The sequence below is a fragment of the Chlamydotis macqueenii genome, chromosome 2, assembly GCF_036417535.1.
Source record: "Chlamydotis macqueenii isolate bChlMac1 chromosome 2, bChlMac1.mat, whole genome shotgun sequence".
NCBI classification, from domain to species: domain Eukaryota; kingdom Metazoa; phylum Chordata; class Aves; order Otidiformes; family Otididae; genus Chlamydotis; species Chlamydotis macqueenii.
The window spans coordinates 63,228,932-63,250,631 of record NC_141557.1 but is presented as its reverse complement, the minus strand read 5'-3'; the positions used below and the strand labels follow the sequence as shown (position 1 = coordinate 63,250,631).

The window sequence follows — 21,700 nt, the reverse complement described above, 5'->3', positions numbered from 1 at the left end:
TGTTTTGGAAAGGGTTTCCGTGGTGCTGGCACAAGCTATGGATTCCTCAGCTGCCGGCTGAACCCCCCCCCTGAACTTTAAACCATCTTGAGCGCTCCTCAGGCTACCAGTGCTGGCTTTGAATGCTGCGCCCGTTTAACCCTCCATGTCCACGAGCTACCCGCACTGTTCCCCTGCCCCAGGCTGCTGCTGGCAGCATGGGAAGCTGGACCGTGGGAAGGGATGGCGGGGCGAGCAGGGGAGGCTCTGGACACAAAGACGTCTGAGTAGGCATGAGCTCAGTGGGCTCAGGGGAAGAGCAGAAGACTTCCCTGAAGTTCCCCTTCAGAGTTCTGTGTTGGTGAGGTTTAAGTCACCAGAAGTGCGTATGGGGTGGAGGTAATGCCCCAGCTCCTTGGCGAGAGCCACTCAACGCCATTCCTGTGACCCCCAAGCACCACACCATATGCGGTCCGGCTGTGGCCCTGAGAGGAGCAGAACACCCTTCTTGTTTCTTAAGAAAGATTTAAAAAAAAAGGAAAACAGGTGGTATTGCAATTAAAAAACCACGGAACTCTGCTCTTTGCGTAGCGTGAGGAGGGGAAAGAATGTGACTGTCTACTTCATATTGAAATTTCCTTTGCTGCACAGAAGTGGGTTAGTATGACATGCCAGGAGCAAAGTCCTTGATCGATCTCTTTGCAGGAAGGTAACCATGTTAAAAGGTGCTCTCCTTCATACTTATTTTCTCTTCCTTTATTGAGCTGGAAAAATTTTGAAGTATCGTGTCCCAAAGGATTATGATGGTGATACTACTCGCCCACCAGCAGGTACCACAGTGTGGATTTGGACACTTGTCTCCCTCAGCATTCAGTGCGCCAAAAGCAGAATGTTCACTGCATAGCCTTAAATTACAAAAATGTGAAACGGGGCCAGCCTTGTTCTTCTTAACCAGACAGATACCTCCCTCGAGCAAAAGGAATTTGAGGCTGCACGAAGACAGCATATAGGTAGAAAATAATTCATATAAGTGACATTTTTTAAACATTGTGAGAGATGAAGGAGTGTACTGCTGCACACTGGATGTGGTGGTGAGAAAGAAAATGGTCAGAAGGTCTTGTCTGTCACCTGTAAAACTCCTGGGGTAAACTCCTTGGATGCATGGGTTGGCAGGATGGACCAGTGCAGGAGTGTCTCTTCTACAGGAAAGCACCACCAAAGATCCCCCTGCGCTCTTCCCTCTGGCATGGAGTGGGGGGCAACCTTGTACTTAGTGTCAAATGAACAAGCATTACCAGCCTTCACTTTTGAAAATGAGCATGCGGTGTTTCTTTCCCTTTCAGCTCTTGCGTGTCTGTGAAAGTAGGTCAAGAGAGGAAACACCAGCATAGTTTCTCTTTCTCTTAGAAAGCTGGTTATGAACTTTTGTGATTAGCTGGAGACATTCATTAGTTTTGCTGCTGTTAACTGCTTTTGTTTTTGAATTCGAAATGTTAATCACGTTCCTAGTGGGTAGCAGCCAAATGCAGTTATTACAAAGTAATAGATCACAAGAATCATTGCACTCCTAAAGAAAAAGTATCTTTTATATAAAATTTAAAGATTATTCTACATGAGCTCATGTCTTCAGTCCTCACTTGGGCAGAGTCCCCCAGCTGGGAGGCAGTCTCGGGGAGCTCGTCTAATTCATGCTAGTCTGCATACTTAATTGGTTAATGCAAAGGGTTTGAGAACACTTTTTGTTTGCCTTTTTTTTTCTCCTTCTGTCTGAATAATTTCTTTAAGTCTGCCTAGTGCATTGTGATCCACTGAAATGTTTTTCCAAGCATGAGTCCCAAGCTCTCTGTCTTCAGGGCTAGCCCTCAGCTGTTGTAGTCTCTGGAGGAATGGCATTATCCTGGCCTCCTTGCGTGGGGAGTCTGTCTGAGCAGTGACTCATACAAGAGGGAATCCCTGAAGAATGATCAAATCAATCCTTCAGCAGGGAGGCAGCGGCTTGGCGCTTTCAGCTTAACTCTTCACAGGCTGCTTTTTCGCTGAGAAGCGTATGAGGCAGAGCAAAATATACTTTGCAGCCCTGCGACTCTGCGTCTCCCAGAGGAAGAACAAGGCAGCCGAGGGATGAAGGTGCCCTGAACGGGCTGTGGGAGGAGTGCTGCGAGGACCACCTCTGAAAGGAGAATCCCTCATGGTGTGGTCTAGCGCTCAGGCGGAAGGCACCCCTTTGGATAAATAATCAGTCTTTTCAGAAGTGAACTCAAATTTGCTCAAGCCTTTTACAGTACCGTAAAAAAAGTTCTGGTGTGTTGAAATGAGGTCCTTATTTTACAGGATTTTGGTCTATGTTTTATTGCTTGCACATCAGACCATATTTTCCAGTGATGAATGATGGTATAAAATGACTGTCCAAGAAGCCTAGCGGTAGTAAAAATGAGAATGCTGAATGGACTTCGAGAGGTTCACTCTTTTAAATTCAGAATTTCCTTAAACTGAGGAGTCCCACGATGACTCTGTCTCTTACAAATTACACTAATAATTGTCCACCTTATCTTCTTTCACTTTCTGTCTCTCTTTGTAGTCATGCTTTTCTCTTCCTGAGTTTCAAAAGGGTCTTGTGAGTCTGTGTGTCATGGTTGTTGGGTGCTAGCGTTAGGACATCCAATACCAATCTGGTTTTCATCAGAATTAGTACTTTCTAAAATACAAAAAAGTCTGCAACGTCTTACCAGCAAGGGCCCTTGATGTGTCTGTGCTGGTATTTTCTGTGGAGGCAAGGTGTGCATTTTAGTTTCAAAAGTGGATGAAGTTAAATTGATGTTTATTAGCTATGGGAGGAGGCGTTTCACTAGAAGAAACAAAATGTTTCCTGTCTAATACACGGAGCTACAAGAGCACAGATCGTGATCTGCAATTCTAATCAAAGACACTGATTTATTTACTTCTGTTTTAAAAACTTTTTATTTCATTTATAGATTATAAATGTACCAGACAAGAAAAATCTTGAGGGAAGTTCAGAACATGCAGAGGTGTGTGAAGTACATGTTTCAAGGACTATGTATCTGTCCACTACCTTTCTTTTGGTCACAACTTCTGTAAACACTGTGTATTTGTTTTCAAAGCTAGTTTTTTGAAGGTAATATGAGTTCCTGAACACAAAGGAACAAAAAAGCCTAAAAGAAATGACCAGACTGCTGGCTCCTAGTATATCAGATTATTGTTAGTGATCTATAAAACTGAGTGCAGTGGAAAAATTGCAGTTTCTCTTCACTTGGTTAAACCAAAAAACCTTGGTGACGGGTGAAAGCTCACTGATGAGACACAAAGCAAGTATCTCAAGCACAAAAGCACAGGAACATTATGGGTATGTCTGCCTGGCACGCTCTATGACATTGTAGAGTTGCCCAAGGTATTTTGGGATTTAGAAAGAGTCTCGCGTTAAGATCTGAAAGAGTTAATCTACCCAAAAAATTGCTCCTTGCTCAAAAATTGCTCCATACTGCTGTAGCTAGAATGGTTTTGGCACTGGAACTAGCTCAAGTATTTCTGGACTTCACAGATTTGGCCCAGTCTAGACATTCTTAAGAGATCAGGTTAAACTGACTGAAATCTTCATTATTAGCAAGTTATGATATATGGGAAGAAATGGATATTTGGTGTGTTGTTGTTAATTATCATTCAGTTGAGTTTCTACTAGTTAAGTTAGAGCTTCAAACCCATTTCTTTGGGTTTTGTGCTTAGTGACCAGAGCTCAAGGCAAGAGTTTCAAAGAGCGAAAAGGCAGAAATGTAACACCCAACTTCACTACAGGATTAGTTTCTCAAATAACACTGACTTTGAAATTCTGATTCTAGGCTGTTAATGTTGAGGGCCATTTTGTCCTAGGCAAAGGCCTGCGTTTGAGCTTCCTTCTGAGAAATGCCCCTCCCTGAAGATGCATCACTCTCTTTGATGGACGTTAATAGAGTTCAGAATTTGTAATGCTATGTCTCTGAGTAACTCCAGGCTTTTGGACTTGAGTGGTTTTGAACATGTTGTTAATTACTCAGCCATCAAATCAACAGTGACCCTGGCACCTACACACTCTGTAACCTAACTGCATAATTTCCTCAGCTGTTGTGCCCAAAGCCTTTTAAACTCAAGGTCCTGAAAGACAGAGAAATAAACAACACCTAAGCAACATTTCCTCCAGGGATTTTTCTGTTTTTTAATATTTTCAAACAATTAAAGAGCTTTTCGTATTTAGTTACTGCTTCAAACTGTTCATTCTGCGCTTGTTTTTATTATGTTAACTGGATTTTTCTGTCAAAACTGTTCCTCTTCCCTGCTGGAACAGGTTTTCCTCTTAGAACATGAAGATGCTGATGTGGCATGGTGATAGTTATACTAGAACAGATGAAAGATAGCTGGGTGAAGTCACCAGTTTTTTTGGTGTATGTGCCAAAGGAAATCACACTTTTTCTGTAAGTATTTCAGATGGGAAAACTTACGGTTTGCCTCCCGTTAGACATGTGGTCAGGCTTGGTCAGCCAAATGTTTGTACAAAGTAAATGCGATATGGAAAAGAAGGAAGCTGGATGAATTTAAGTGTCCACTCAAGCATTTCACAGTTTTTTTGTTCCTCTCAAATTTCACTGTCTCTGGCAAAGATGAGAATCAATCAGTTGCTGCTTTAAGGTAGAAATGTCAGTCTGAGAAATTCAGTTCTGTTTCCCATATGTTGTGTGAGCAAAAGTCACCTTGTTGTATGGCAGGTAACTGAAGTGCAGTATTTCAGCTTCAGGAGAACTTCTGGAAAATGATATGTTGATGAAACATCTGAGTGACGTGGATGGAATGGATGCATTGGGGAAGCATGTGGGCTTTTTGGTTTGACTCAGCTGCACTTTGGAGCTCAGGGTTTGGAGTCTGTTTTGACGTGATGTGATGTGATGGGGAGACGGGTGATCTGAGTCTTGGCAGAGCTCCATTTGGTAAAAGATCTTACATTCTCAGAGATCTTTCCATTGCTCTTTCCATTGCCAGTAGCAGTCACAGTTTGGGGGGCAACTGGCCAAAAAGGGGTCATGTTTCACACTGGTAATCATACTGTAGCTCACATAATAAATAAGCAAGTGGCAAAACTCCCTTTCCCCCTCTAGTCAGATGGACAGATACTACATAATTTTGTCTTTATCTGTCTGTTTATCCAAGTTCAGGTCACACGTTCCAGTTGGCAGTGAGCGGTTGCACGCTGACTCATGCACAGTGAGGTTAAAAATTCTGGAAACTAGATAAACTGGAAACTTCAAAGGCATAGAAGTTGGGAGCACGGAGTTCACGTGAAGGTCACTTGAACCTATTTCCTAGAGATATATTGATAGCTGAAGGGGTTTCTGGCCACTGCCCAGAAATAGATATCCTTGGGCAAATAGTGTCATCAGATGGTGGAGTCATTTGATGGTGGAACCCTTTCATGCGCATGCAGGAGCAGTGATGTAGCTTGTAGGAAATGTCAGCACGTTTCAGTTTTTCCTGGCTGTTTAGTCTAGGGAATGGTGAAGACAGAGCGGGACAGCAGCCATACGCATGAGATGGTATCAGCAGCAACAAGCCTCATCCAGGGTGTTGCTCTCACAATGAAGAATGAGTTCAATCAATCACAGAAACTTACTGTGGACAACAGAGAAATAAGGAATAAACATATGGTCTCTAGTTAAAAGTCACTTATCTGAGTAATCCTGTAAATTTTTAATTGTTGTAGAAACTGTGACTGAATGCTTGAAGTTGATTCTTTTGTGTCTTTGCCAGACTAAGTGGCTTCAAGCAGCTGTGTAATCAAAGCTTTGTCTCTGAACTTTCATAACTAGCACAAGATTTCGGATAGTTTTTACTGTTACTGTTCCAGTAGGACCCTCTGTCCAAACACACAGGAATTCAAAGTCCTTAGCAAAAAGCTGAGAGTCTAATGAAGCAATCAGTGCCTAAAGACAGTATAGGAAAGGAGTGTGGTGGGTTGACCTTGGCTGGCTACCAGGTACCCACCAAGCCGCTCACTCACTCCCCCTCCTCAGCAGGAGGGGGAGAAAATAAGATGAAAAAATCTCATGGGTCAAGATAAAGACAGGGAGATTGCTTACCAGTCACTGTCACAGGCAAAACAGACTCTGCTTGGGGAAAAATAATTTATTGCCAATTAAAATAGAGTAGGATAGTGAGAAACAAAGGCTAAAAACCACCTTGACCTCCTCCTCTCTTCCCATGCTCAACTTCACTTCTTCATTCCCGACTTCTACCTCCTCCTCCCCCTAAGCCGCACAGGGGGACGGGGAATGGGAATGGGGGCTGCGGTCAGTCCATAATGGCTCCTTTCTGCCACTCCTTCTTCCCCATGCTGTTCCCCTGCTCCAGCGTGGGTCCCTCCCACAGGAGACAGTCCTTCACAAACTACTCCAGTGTGAGTCCTGTCCATGAAGTTCAGTCCTTCAGGAACAGACTGCTCCAACATGGGTCCTCCATGGCCCCAGTTCCTCCTACACAACTACTTCTGTGTGGGCTCCTCTTCCCAGGCTGCAGCTCCTGCTAGGAGCCTGGTCCAGGAGCATGGGCACTGCACGAACTGCAGGGTGGGCATCTGCTCTGGTATGATTGTCTCCATGGGCTGCAAGGGGACAACCTGCCTTACCATAGTCTTCGTGGGCTGCAGGGAAATTCTGCTCTGGCACCTGGAGCACCTCCTCCCTGTCTTTCTTCACTGACCTTGGTGTCTGCAGGGCAGTTTCTCTCACATATTCTCACTCCTCTCTCTCACAGCTGCTGCACAGGGTTTTTTACCCCTTCTTAAATATGTTGTCAAAGAAGCACCAGTAACTTTGCTGATGGGCTCAGCCTTGGCCAGCAGTGGGTCCATCTTGGAGCTGGCTGGAGCTGACTCCGTCTGACATGGGGACAACTCCTGACATCTTCTCAGGGAGGCCACCCCTGCAGCCCCACTGCTGCCGAAACCTTGCTGCGTAAACCAACACAAGGGGATACCTCCAAAGTACTTAGTTTTTGGAGGAATGTCTACATCTTTTGGAAAAGCACAACTCCTTATCTCCTGTTAGTTCCCTGACATCATTAAGAGTTGATCCATGTCTCAGGTCGGCATCACAGGAAAAGTGAGGAGAGCTGAGCGAAAAGGAGCATGTTCCTTTTCAGTCTGTTAAGGGAGTAAGATTACATCTTCAGGACCAATGTGGAAGAAAGTACAATGACATTTAAGAGACGAATAGAGAGATAAGATTTCCTCTGTGTGCCTTGTTGCAGGGAAGTTGATGTCAAGGCAGATAATCAGAGGAGAGGAGGACTGACCTCTAAGTTTGAGCCCAGCCTTCTTGGACAAGAGAAACAAGAAAAGGGACATGAGCAGGAGAATGAGATGGAAAAAATAAAAATACCATTCAAAAGCTTACTGTTTAAACTCTGCTAAAAAGTCATGAGGGGTTGCCATAATGCGTTGTCTCTGGAAGATGAGAAGTTGTGCCCCTATAGATAAAATATATTAAAAAATAATCAAGAAGGAAGAATTGAAAGCATTTGGATCAAACTTACCTCTTAAGATGAGAAAGAAGCAGGAGTAGCTATAGTACAGGTGGTGGTGTTGGCATCAAGCACAGAAGAAGTAGAGGAAAAGAATTGTTCATGGAAGGAAAATTTGGAACTTGATTTAAACTGGCTGTGAGGTTTGTTACTCCAATAGACTCTGAGAAAATATGAGACAGATTAGACTGAAGAGAATGGACTAGGAATATTTTACTCAGTTTCAGCTGTGAAATCACAGGTTCAGCCTACTGGAGGTTCCCAAAGCAAAGTAAAATTGTGAAGACAAGGAGATGACACGAATGTAACCAAAGACAGTGAAGTATTGTCGTGACTGCTGGTGGGTGGCTGTGCTTGGTTCGACCTGCCTGCTCTAGAGGGATTTGGCAGGGATGTCAAGCTACAGTTTTACTTGGAAGTTGAGTGTCTTAGACCTGGAATTACTGAGAGTTATTAAATAAAACTCTCAGACCAATGGTAATTTGAATAGGGGGAGGTGCCAGAGAGCACAAATTGCATAACCAGCTTCCATTCTGCTGAAAATAGGATCTGACAGGTCATTCCAATGGTTTTGGCTCAAAATGAACCCCAATCAGTCAATTGTCAGCACAGTGTCTCCTTTTAATTACCTGGACTAAAATTACAGTTCATTTGCAAACACTTGAATTCAGAATAATTAAATCTGTTAGGCATACTGTGGTAAAAGCAGCTAGAAGGGTTCACCGTTTAGGCGAAGTGAGTTCCTCAGCTTTTGGCTTGCCCAACTGAGCAACTAGAGAAGAAGCGCATGTCTGGCAAAAATGCCAAAGTACTGTAAGGTACACTTTGTACTGGATTTTTATCACCTGGTTGCTGCATTACTTTTTTATTGTTAATTTAAAGTAAAAAAAAAAGAGAGAAAAAGTAACTTGAGAGCATCATATGCATGGCAGACACACCTAAGTCTACATAATATTCAATACTGCAAAAATGTATAGCTGAAGGACAAATGGACAAAATGGACAAAATCCATATGCTGCAAAAATGTTTATGAGGAGACACAAACAAATGCAGCAGCTTTGATGTGGAAATACAAATAGGTCAGTTATACATGAACCAATGTTCTGGCATGCATCAGTCCATGTGCAGCAGGGTTCATGGGACAGGGACCAAAGCTATAGGGGAAGTCTCTGTAGCAGGACAGTAGGCTGCGAAGAGGGCAGAGAAGAACAACTGGTGTCTTCCTGGCAAGGAAGAGGGAAATAAAGTAGGTGAAAATCAGATCAACTACGTAGTCTGATAGCAAAAGTAGTGGAAGAGCAAAGGGGAGATCAAGGTGGCTGGAGAGACGGACAGGGACGAGGTGCCGGGCAGCAGATGGGCCATGGCACCAGTGGGAACGGTGACAGGAGGTGGAGCTGCTCTGCAAGTGGCTCTGGGCACGCGCACAACTGGGAGGCATCTCCCTCCTCACAGAGCCCTGAGAGACAGTGGTTCTCAGGAGGATGAAGTGCCATTGAGGTGGTCGAGAGAAAGGTCCTGGCTACTTACATTGCAGATACTTATTCTTGGTTCCCTCTGTGTTTCTGAATGTTTTCTTGCTCTGTTCCTGCCCCATCTCCCCTGTACATCCTGTGACAGACTGCTTGGCTGGTGTTGGTTAATCCTTATAGCCTGTCCCTTGTAAGTGTCTTTAAAATGTACACCGGTGTGTAAACATGGGCATAAACTCCCACTCACAGATTATTGGGCTTGCTGATGTGCAGCTGGAGAAATGTTCTTCACAGCAAGACACCTGCAAGACCAGCCTGGAAGAATGCCCTGGCTCCTTGTGGCATCCCTAGATTCGAAAGGCTGCTGCCTCTGGAGAGGAATCTGGCACTAGTACACCCATGCCAACCATATCCATCGGCAAGTGTGACAGCACCAGTGGGTCATGCCCAGGGCTGGCGTGAGGAGTGCTCTCCTCCGAGAAATGGAGCCACCTCTTCACCTCTCTCATTGCCAGCCCAGGCACAGACCTAGCCCAACCTGCCCTGCGCCTGAAAGCTGATAGCATCTCTGCACACAACTGGGTGACTCTTTAAGTCTGAATGACAAGACTTTGTGTAAGTCTTCATCCTTCTCTCTGGCTGCAAACCCATCCTTTCCTTCTGGACCTGTTCACAGATCAGTTGTCTTAGTGCCGTGACTGTATATCCCAGAGAAGAGGGGTTGGGGTGCAAATTGAAAACTTGCAAATCCTTCACTCCGAAGGGATTTGACTACGCATTAACACAGCCAAATAGGAAGGCAGACAACCTTTGCAAAACACTTCAAAATTACGCTGTATAATCATTCTGCATTGCATCTGCGCCCTGCCTGTTGTGGACATGTTAAAGTAATCTGGGAAGTAATATAGGCATTATTGTTTAGAATAATCTCACAACACATTAATCAAGTAGTGTGTTCCTTTGGGAGAGTAGAGCTAGTTTCACCACCTTACTTGCAACATATGAATGTAAATACAGATTAACAGTCCAGCCAGCGCAGTCAAAACTCTGTTGAGCTGCAGGCTGGAAGACTATAAAACATACACTGTGTACAGGCAGTGAAATCCTAGATAGTGTCTGTTCTTCTCATATCTCAAGTGAACACAGGACTACTAAAGAATATAGACTGTTTTAACCTCCTGTACTAAAGTGAAATCACTTAAATATACCCGAACGCTCCCATTATGCCAGTTTCATGGAGGCAACGTTTAAGTGGTTGCCAGATGTTATACCCTCCCAAGTTTCCAGTCTTGGGAATTTTTTTGGTGGTGTATAGTCTTTCCCCTTTCTGCCATCCATCAATCTGTAATGAAAGTTATGCTGGTGGCTTGACTGTTGCGAGCTTGCGAACCCCTGGCACTACGCTTGCAGTTCCCTGGGGTACAAAGGTAAACCCAGCCTTGGGAGCCGTGGGGGATCTATCCTGATAGGCAGCGAGGAAGGGAAGACAGCAGCAAAATTTATTTGGAAAAATTTTTACAGCTTCTTCTGTTGCTCTTCCCATGAAGAAAAATCCATATGTCCATATGTGGTCTGCGTGAATAACGGATGCCGCTAGATTTACACAGCTACTTTTTAGCCCTGCTTCTGTGTTAAAACAGGCCTCTACAGTGCCTTTTTATGTGGAAATCTTGTAGCTGGGTGTGGTGGGGAAGCCGTTCAGTGACTCATACTGCAGGGAATTCCCTGATGAATTAGAGTATTTTTACTTCTGGACTTGTGCACAGTTTCCTTTAACGCCGGAGCGAGCGGCTGATAAGAGCAGTCTACAAAGGCCCATTCACCGTTCAGCTGCCGCATGTTAAAACAGGGTGTTTATGCTTTGCAAAGCTGAAAATCCACCCCACATAACGTGGTAGGTTCGCGGTATTTTCGTCATTAGCAATCCCAGGTGCTCTGGGTGTCACAATGCCAAAAAAAAAAAAAGGCTGAAGCGGCTGGTGGTGAAGCACACCCGAAGCAGGGATGGCTATAAATAACAGCGATGGGTCTGTAAATGTCAGGCTTCCTGACAAAACCTGGTGTCTTCAACTGGTGGCAGTGCTGATGGCCACCTGTCAGCACAGCGCCCAGCCCTGGCGTGATCGGAGAGCCCGTGCGAAACAGGGGGTTTCTCGCTTCCCCGGCACTGCTGCACTCCTCTTGGGAGGAGGAGGAGGAGGACTTTGAGGGTCCTTCTTCCAGCCCTTGGCACGGGTGTCCAGGGGAAGCCTTGGCTTTGTCAGGTCAACTGCTGCTGGCACCGGGGGAGCGGGGCACTCTGCCGGGGACTCTGCAGGGCTTTTGCCCTGCGGTTCTGCGCGCGGATGTTTTGGTTTTATTTCCCTTTCATAAAAAAACCCCACAAAATAAAACAAATCCAGTATAATGTCTTGACACAACTTTTTAGCTATATAAAGAGATGTCTTTCTGTTCAAAATATTGCACTATAAATCTTAAGAACGCCAAAACAAAGCCAGACATTTGGTTTGGAGAAGACATTTCTTATTACTTGGTAAAAGTAAATAGCTAAATGAAAGGGAATGAAATGAGATCTTTGGAAAAGCCGTTTTCTCCCTTCTCCCTTTTCCTCCCTGCCTCCTCCTCTCCTTCCTCTCCTGCCTCCGTCTCTCCCCTTCCCCGTATAACAACTGCCCATTTGGGTACGGTAATTCCAGAGAGTAAACTTTAACGGGAATGCCTGAAATGTGTCTGCTTCAGCTTTGTGTTATGTCTGTAATTTGAATTATTTGCATTTTGGAAAGGTATAAATTGCTCTGGTGTACTTTGGTTGGCGGGCGGCCAGGAGGGAGTTGCCTCAGGCCCCGAACCAGGCGGGCTGCTGCAGATGTGGCAGGCGTACAATGGAAACTTTTGTGGTCGAGCAGCTCTCGCTCCTCCAGCACACACTGACGGGGAGGCGGCATCCCGTCCGCTCGCCGGGGTCCCCGCTGTATGGGCACTGGGGGAAAAACCGTTTTCTCCAGCGCAGGCAGATTGTCTTGAAGCTTCAGGTTCCCGCAGACCGTTCCGGAGCCATTATTGCTTTCTCTCCCTTTTTTTTTTTTTTTTTTTTTTAAATTTCAGCTGAACTGTATAAACCTGCAAAACATGTTTACTGTAAGAGGTTGACGTAGTGGTCTAAGGTTTCCCTCCTGGAGCTGGTCCCAGTCCGTGGGCGTTGAGATTTCCCTCTTGGTTCACCAGACGTAATATGAGGAATTGTCTTTTTTTTTTTTTTTTGTCTCTGCTTCATAACAACTTTTCCTCCCTGTGTTTTTGTTAAATGAAATGTCACTAGCTGTTAATGAGTTGTCTATTCCTTACTTCTTCCCTCTTTTCCCCTTCCCCTTGGTCGCTGAGCTGCGATGGTCTGGACAGTCTCAAGGGAATTTCTTGGAGTGAAACCCGTATTGTTCTTATTAGCTTCCAAAGACGAGCCACGGCTCTGGATTTTTATTTTCCTAATAGTTTAGATTACAGCATTTAAAATATTTCTGAACAAACTCTCTTTGTCATCATAAAAATTTCAAAAGCACATAAAGGCAGTGCTGCGTGAAGTAATTGAAAGATTAGCTAGAGATGGAGTCGTTTTGAATTTTACTGAAGTATCCGCAGGAAATAAAAACCAGAAACCTGAATCAGATCATTCGTCTTGCAAAGCAGAAATTAAACATCGCAAAAAACCTGAACTTCTGGTAATCCGTTTACAAAGGCAAATTGAACACATGTTAACTACTAGTCTGGACATCTGTAGACTTTAAAAAAACCCACCAACAAACCCCTTACAAAGCATAAGTTCCTAGACTTTGCAAAATGTGTGATAGTGTTGGTGTTGTGTTACTTTCACAACTGATTTAATTAATTGTGGGGTGGGGAGGGCTACAAGGGATCTATAGGGAGGGGACAGGAGATAAAGGAGGCTGCTCCCAGACAAGGGATATGTCCCAGCTTGCCAAATTTCAGTCAGGTTTTTTCTACTGACAGCTTGGGGGAAGCATCTGTTGGATAAATTGTGAAGTGATCACCAGTCCTCCTGAGAAGTCTGCTTCAATTCTGGCACTCTAAAAAGGCATCATTAAGGAGACGAGCATGGTCTGGCTGCTCCTTCTCTCCCCGCAGCCGAACATGGCAGTACCAATTAAAGGGATTCCTTTTCCAGCGTCACAATTTAAAATGTAGGAAGAAACTAAGGATAGATCTGCTAATTGTTTCCTACAGAAAGACCTGCCAAATCCACTGTGCTATTTTGTGCTGCAGCTTTCACGCTGCACTTCTTTCCATACATTAAAAAGAAAGGGTTTTTCGACATTAAAACAATCGCCAGGGCTAGTCCTTCAGCAGCATTCCTTTCACAGTAGGACAGCTGTACACAAAAATATTATTTACAGACATTTGTAATAAATCAGGCAGTTCTAAATGCGTCACCTCCATCCTGGCCATGAAAGCAAAGAGAGAAGAAAAAGTGCATTCACTCTTTTACCTTGCTGAGAGCTGTTTTTCTAAGGCAGGCCCACGTCTATGTGATGAAGTTCAAAATAGCTAATATTTGCATTTGCGCGTCCCGATGCTGCAATAAATATACAAAAGAGATGACATAAAGTCTCATTTTCCCTTTCATTCCGGTGACATCTGACAATGATGGGACTCATGAAGCTGCATGTGTCCCCGCTGCCCAGCTTAGACAGCAGTCTGCTTGTGGCCTTTCGTACACGTTTGTGTTTTTCTAGGCCTGCAGAATGGAAACCTTACCTTTTGCATTAGTTTTCTAATTTCTTTGCTGTTAAGTTTCGAAGCCGCAAGGAAGAAAAAAACCCCTGTTATTGACCAATGGCTTCTGTATCAGTGAGGTGCAGGAAAAATGACCTGACAAAACCAAAAGATGGGTCCCCAGAAAAAGTGATAGCTGTGACTTAAATCTGTGTTTGCTTGAAAACAGAAATACAGTAAATTAGGGGGATCCAACTCTAGAACGGAGTCAGAAGCTGTGTTATCCTGCCTATGGCCTTGCCTTTTGATCCAAGCAGCAGAATTATGACAGGCCGCACTAGGCGTATAATAAAATGAAATACTGCATGGCTGAGGAGCTTCCTTAATACTACTTGTTTTGTTTTGTTTTGTTTAATATTAATGTTGAATATGACTTACTGGATAGGTAGTGATCAAAAGGCCACATATTTTTGTCTGAAAGTTTGGGAAACTAAGGTGTAGAGCAGTTGCATATGTTATCCAAACTAGTGGCAGCCCATCGTAGTATTATGTGCTCTGGATTGTGGTTCCCCCCTTCAAAAAAGCTAAGAGGACTCCCATCGCAGGTTATCCACATGGCTTCATAGTTGGACAACGCTTGGCCAATGCATTTTGAGAGCTGGTTTTCATATATGCAGTGCCCCTTCAAAGATAATTTTTTGCAAAAGTCATTCTTTTGTAGGCTTGGGAAAGGAAAAAAGGACAGAACTAGATATCTTTTTCTTTTGTCTTTTAGATGGTCACCATGTGTGGGAAATGGAAGCCAAAACCGACAAAGAAATGTGCAAGCCAGTAAGTCTGCCTTAAATATTTTAACATCAAGATGAAAAATATATATTGCTTTCTCCAGCACTGTTACTAAAGAGGGATTTCCAAGGCTTTGGCATGGTATCTCCCCACTGAAACAGAACAAGTGCTTAGGCCTTCCCCTCCTGGAAATCTTTCTTTAATGGGAGCACGGGGTAAAAAAGCCTTTGTTGGAAGCTGTCCCAAAAGTAGGAGAGACTATTTGGAAAATATTTTTTCATTGTCCAGGATGGGCCAGCACCGTCTGCTCATCTTCTGTCTTGCTGGGTCAGTTCTTCCTTCTGCTCCCAGAGCAATTTCTGATAATTTTCCTTGGCTTTTGTCTACCGTCGGTAGAAGAAATATGAGTCCCCTCATAGGAGATCATCTTCACGGTTGGAGAAGTGTGGCTCCCTCAGTGGGAAATATAGCCACTATTCCACCTCTGCAGGAATATGCAACAGTTTTGTTAGCTACAAACCTGCTGGAGACATGCAGGCAAACAATTTAAAGACCTCAGCTGAATGCAGGCCAAATTCTAAGACAAGCATCCCCTTTTATTCTTTCAGAAAGTGCCAAGGGAGGTTTTGATGGTCATAGCAGATTTCACCATGCATTTGTGTAAGCTGATGCCCTAGCAGCTAAGTCATTCCTTAGTTCTATGCTGGAGCATTTGGTTTCTGACAGTGGAAGATCATCTACATGCTCTCCAGCCGTTTTTCCTGTAGCACTACATGTTCTTGCAAGATCTCCCATCCACAGAACCAGCATGCTTAAAACTTCCCAAGTTGTTATATGAAAAAACATTTCACTGTGGAAAATGGAAATACTTGTATAATCATATGCCTGTCCTAATTCTCCTTTCAAAGGAAGTTGTGTTAGAGTGAGATATACTAGAGATGACCTGCCAGTGGAGTGGTTGTGCTTTCTCCTGCTGAGTTAGAGACCATGATTTGATTGTAGTCCCAGATTCTAGTCAGAGGCAGGAGGGATAGAGCCTTGTCCATATGCAGTATCGTATTTGGTGTCCAAAGGGAAGAGGTGAAGGCTGGTGATTTTGTAAAGAGCTGAGCCATGATAAAATCTTATTTCCCTACTTCTGGAGTCCTTGGCATGGAGAATGCTGGGGGTGATGAGAGGCCATCCCTGCACCCGAAGCCCAGCAGTTCCCCTGCAGAGAGTGTGTTCTTCCTTGTGAGCCCTGGTGCCTTCTTCTTGGGGTTAACACGTGAATACTATTGTACAGCTCAACTGCCTTAGTTGTGCCTTGACGTTCTGATTTGTTGCTTTTGCAGAATTCGTTGGTGGTTGAGATACCACCTTTCCGCAATCAGAGAATTACCAGCCCTGTTCAGGTCAACTTCTATGTCTGCAACGGAAAGAGAAAGAGAAGCCAGTACCAGCTTTTCACGTATCTTCCTGCTAATGGTAACAAAATATGTTCCTTATCTCTGCCAGTAAAAATGAGCGCTAGTGATGATTACTTAGAAAGGTACATGGTTCTGATAATTCTTTAGTGACCTGAGTAATTTGGAGGTGTAGCTGCTATAAAACGACAGTAGGAATCAAACCATGAGAGCTGCCTTTCTCTCTGCTGCCCACACAAGAGACTTTCTGTGCAGATTATTTTCTTTTTTTATTGGTGGCATAAACCTGTTGGAACAAGGACTTTTTCTGCTTTTGGGAGCCCCAGCAGAAACTCACATGTGTAGCCAAAAATTGTGAACGTGCTGAGCTCCTTGCTAAGTTGCTGTCAACCCTTGGTCTGACTTTGTGGCCCCAGAGGGTATACTGCATTTGAATAATACTTCTGAATTCACTCCACAGCATTGTAAATGTGCTGGGCTCAAACTGGAGGTGGTGTGGGGATTCTCCTTCCAGTCATCCTGCACCTCGCTGTCTTGTGCGGAGTGAAAATAGCTGCTCTTGGGTAGCAATGGAAAGCGCAATGTGGATGGAGATCAGAGTGCTCCATACAAGGTGCTTCGTGTGTAGGAAATGTTCGGAAACATATGTGCCAGTTTATTTTGGAAGGTTATATTGGTGGCTGTGAAGTGACAATAAAGTACACATGCTAGCTAAATTCCAAGCAGGCTTATATGAAGATTTTAATAGCAGGTAAATTTAGATTTTTTTTTTTTTTAAATTTGAAATGTTGCTTTTTCTGAGAACACTCTTTTGGGGAAAATAGAAAAAAAGGGTGGTTGTTTTGTTGTTTTGGAAGGAAGAGGCATTACAAAGATGGTTAGGTTCATGCTTTTTTGTAGACTTTCCAAGTGAAAATAGTCCTTCTGAGGGAAATTCCCACAAAGCAATACTTGTGTCATATCACATGACTTGAAGAGACCTGCCAACTTTTTGCAGGTGAAATCCCATAAAATACACATTTGGAATGTTACCTATTTAGCTTGCATGCACTCCAGACTTTTATCAGGACTTTAATTTAAAATAAAAGTACAGGAAACCTGACAGGGGCAACTGACTGCTTATTGCATATGTGCTGTGTAGCTATGCTTCACTGAATCAGCCTGCTTATGCAAACTTCATCCCCAGTGGGGATGTCTGTGTATATTTAAAGACCGTTCATCTCTTAAATTGGAAAGAAAAAGGTTGTTGTTCTCTTGCACAACACTTTTTAGCAACAAAAATCTGTTGTAGAGGCCAACGGGTATTGCCTTGCCACCCAAGTTACCCTCATAAGTATTTCAAATGCATGTCTCTTGTTAACTGCTGTTTATTGAGCAGCATCTTTTCTCTCCAGCCTTTACATAGGCTGGTTTTTACATTTTTATTCTAAACCATAGGAGTAGTATTCACTGCTGCAAAGCTGGTTTGTGCTGCCACCATTCTGAGTTTGAAACATTTGATGTTTCATTTGATGCGAAGCAATGGGAATAGCTACCTAGTGACAGGCAACAGAGAGCGAGCCTAGGCTTTATTCTGCACAGACATCTTTAATTATGGTAATTGTTGGCAACACTGGGAATCTCGTTTAGTCTGCTGTACTGATTTAAATTCCTGTGAAATCTTTCTGTTTCAGTGTAGGGAAACCTGAAAGCACAAAAATACAACACCAGAGTAGGGGAAAGGGAAGCAGGTGTTAAATAGTAAATATGCCTTCCCCCTATTCCTGTTTGGTTATCCACACATGTTCTCTTAATATACATGTATATGTGCATATAGGTAATTGAAAAACATCTTACGTTCTTTGGAGACTCTCTCATAGCAGTGGTAAGAGTGAATGTGCTTCTGCAATCATCAGAATTAATAGTATAGTATGTTTTTGTTATGCCTGTGTTGTATCTGTAAGGTTTTGCCCTTATGTTGCTGGTGGTTGTTTCCATCATACCTTTCAAAGACAGATGCAATCACCTTGACTGTGTATTCAGAAACCATGCACAATGAGTGAATCTGTCATTTATGCTGCTGTATTTCTAGCAGTCATTTTAGGATGTTCTGTTTTGTTTGATTTCAGTCACAACATTCTTCTAATGTTTCAAGACGTTGTAGAAAACCAAAGTTTAGCACATGAAGAAAAAAATAGTTGAGTTAACAACCACTGTGTGAGCAGTGTAAAAAAATGTAAAGGAGATAAGTACTGTTTTGGTCCAGATAACACTTTGTCTTTTGTTTATACAAATCCCACTAACATAGGTGGTGTAGGTTTTTGACAAACAAATGTCAGAACAATTGTCAAGTGTAAGATGTGGTTTTACACAAATCAGACATTTCAGTGCCTACCATAATTTTGCAGGTATTTCTGCATGAGGGATCTTTTAAAAGCTACATGACATACATTAGACATACATTTTACAGCTCAACTGGACTGTGCCAAAGCAGAATACAGCATATGGACTAAGGCCTAAATATTCTGTGAGCCCGTTGGCCATGCTCCTAGGTTGGGTGTGGGCACATGTGGATGGTGTAACCAGCGAGAGAGCCCTGGGCTCACTCTGCAGCTCCCACCCCGAACACAGAGCAATAGGGTTTTTTTCCTGTAGCTCCTGTTTCTCATTCCCTAGGGGAAAACAGCCAGTGGATCCAGGGACACACGGCCTCACTCATCCCACCTCCTGTGGATGGTCCTGTAGTGTCTCCATGGAGTACAGCTCTGTGACATGCAGCCAGCACAAGCTGCCCTCTCCATCAGAGTGTTAGGGTTTGTCTGTCATAAGGCTTCTCCTGTGGTGTGGAGATATGGCAGGATTGTACTTCTCCTTTGCGTTAGCTCAAGTGTTTTGCAAAGCAGGGACTTACTTGGTGAAGACAAGTTCCTGCCTCAGAAAGAAAAAAAATACTGTAAAAATTAACATCTTACTGTTCTGCAAATGAGAAGTTTAAATAACAAAACAAGGCAGAAAGTAGAGGCTTCACAATGAGAGCCAAGGAAAATGGGCTTTCTTAAGTCTTTGGCTTGGGACAGACCATAAACCTACGTACTTTTAATCCACTTTTAATTGCAGTTTTGATTTACTGTTCTGCTGAATTTGAGCAATCCCCGAATCCTGTATTAGCCTATATTGTACAGAAATGACTGCAATGTCATTTTTTTTTTAGTATTGCTTCAATATTACACATTGCTGAGCAATTGCATATCAGTTTTCTCCTGGAGCCTGCAGGCTGTACACTCTTGAGACTCCTCCCTAGACATGACTGGCACAGAAATATAAGTAGATCCATACCATTCTGGCACAGACGAATTCCTGCAGCTCCTATGGTAAGTAGTAATACATTTTGCATTGCCCCATCCCATCAGAATGTGAAGAGGAAGGCGCAGGACCGGACGCTGCAGTCAGGAGTCTAAGCAAAGCACAATGAGCAGGTGCTTGGATATTCAGCTTTTAAGGTCCCTCCACTGCTGTGGCTCCATTATGTGCAGTAGAACATTTTGGAAAACCATTGGTGAACTCTGTCTTTGTGAACCCTACCCTCTAGAAAAACGCTTGGTTTTTGTTTCTGTTTATGACTGTGTATCATTTTGCTTCTGTGAATTTATTATACTGTCAGCCCACATATTGATTTCAAACAGGAGGAATAGTCTTCTGAAATCACTAGACGTAAGCGGTAGCATTTGAGGTATAAACTAATCTGGAGAGGCTGAAGAAGCACACGAGCAATCAGATGTGTACACTGTGGTTCCAAATCCTGTGCTTTCATCTGCTGAGAAAGCTGAAGGAGTTCTCCAGCTTAGAAGACTTTTAACAACACACTGAATGATAAGGGTTAGATCTCTGTTTATTCAGATTTCTTTTAAGTAGGTACATCAAAATAGAGGAAACGTGTTCAAGAACTTATTTTTCAGAGATAGGAGCAAATGCTCTGTATGATTTCTGTTATCTAATTAATATTGATATCAAGTATGGTGAACATAGAAAAGTTTTTCTTTGAATTTTATTTAGACAAGTAGTGATATTTGACTAAGCAAAGACAGGCTAGTTTGTCTAGGAAGTATTTAATAAGATAGGAAAAGGAAAGTTGTGTTTCTTTTACTGGAATGAAAAATACGCTTTTGCAAAGTTGATGAAGTATTTCCGGTTTCTGTTTCTGTCAGGCTTCTTAATTGTCAAAGTGTTATTAAAAAAGCATTTCACTACTTCTAGTATTTATGGTGTTGATATGCTGGGCGACTTTTATTTTGAGACGTGTTTCGCCACCCATAGGGCTGGATTTCCAAGTGCACAGCTCATAAAGCCAGCTTTTCTGCAGTTTTTCTGCCTCCCTGGAGGCACCCACACAAGCCTCCAGGGTACTGAGCTCCTCTGAAAACCTGGCCACATAGACAAGTGACTTGGTGGGGACGGAGGTCCTTTGGACCTGCGGGTACAGAGCCATGCTGAGAGCCTGCCTGTGGTGACTGGATGTGCCTTGGCATTGTTGTTTAAAGGCCGGCGGCGCGAAAGTGAAGCTCTTGGTCTGCTTCTGAGAAGGGTGAGCGAGGCCCACTGCACGTTGCTGTCAGCATCCTCCTGACTTCCTGCCTCTGCTCTAAAATTATCCCCTGCCTCCCCTACAGATGAGTACAATCAGCAGTTTTCTAGTGATTGCATTGAGCAGCCGTGCCTCTGTTTCACTTCGGTTCTTCCGCCCACAGCTCACTTTCTAAGTTAAAAAGCGACATCGGCCGCCTTAGCAATAAAAAAACAATAAAATGAGGTTGCCGAGCATTGCCGCTTTAATGTGACACAGAGCACGGCTTTTGCCGATCATCTCCTGACACCTCACACCTCTTGAGTCTTTGTTGGATTTTTGTGCTCAGGGCTGGCAAAATTATTAGCCTAGCCATATCTGCAAAATGGGGGTAATTTGGGGGTAGTTGGGGAAGCGGGACCAAATTCAGTGCCTGGTTTGTGAGAGGGTCCTAACCTGCAGCACATGCAACACGACCACGGCAGTGCCAGGGCAGGCAGTGCCTTGCAGCCGGCCTGGGGAGCCGGAGGAAGGGGCATGGAAGTCAGCGGGAGCGCATTACGCCCAGGCCCAGCTTAGGTCCGTGCCGCCTTCCCGGGGCTGTGTGCAAGGGGACGGGGCGCGGCTGAGCCAGATCTGAGGCCTCAGACCTGCTGGAAGGGTTTGCATCCAGCCCAGGGCGCAGCCAGGCTGCCACTAAGCCTGTGCAGATCAGGGGAGGGCAACAGGAGAGATAGGGCACGGGGAGATTGGCCCCAGGGATTTTGGGGTTTTTTTTAGGTGAAAATATGAATCACAGTTGCTTGTTTTTACACTATGCGCTGTCACAGTTTATTTCATTTTGGCTGCTGGGTGGCTGATTGCTACTTTTGCCGTTTAACAGAGTAACAAAAAGCAGGCGAGGTTTTTTGGAGTCCTGTTTCCATTTAAGAGGATGACAAAATTTACCATTGCCAGGCTCATCAGCCCCTCCACCCACTTCCAGCAGCCACGCCAGGTCTGTGGCAGAGCAGAGGAGAGGCACATTACACTCGCCAGCATTATGCCCTCAGGTGCTTTTCCTCCCTGTTGCTGGGTCCCTACTAGAGCTGCCCACATTTCGTCCAGGTGACATCCCATTTCTGGATCCCATTTCAGCCATTAGCCAAAACTAAGCCAGCTGCATCTGACCTGCAGATGCAGTCGTCTTAATTTTTAGGGGCAAAACTCTTGCCTTGCTGTGCGGTGCTCCA

The 21,700-nt window shown here is 44.0% G+C and overlaps 1 protein-coding gene across 5 annotated transcripts in view; it reads left to right on the top strand.

The window, feature by feature from the left end:
* NFATC1 (nuclear factor of activated T cells 1) overlaps nt 1-21,700 on the top strand; it is a 113,129-nt gene that overhangs the window by 50,429 nt on the left and 41,000 nt on the right. For all 5 annotated transcript variants that reach the window (XM_086743141.1, XM_086743139.1, XM_086743137.1 and 2 more), the window contains exons 7-8: nt 14,512-14,567; nt 15,857-15,989. In XM_086743141.1, coding sequence (XP_086599267.1) covers nt 14,512-14,567; nt 15,857-15,989 — 189 coding nt within the window. The remainder of the gene's footprint in view (nt 1-14,511; nt 14,568-15,856; nt 15,990-21,700) is intronic.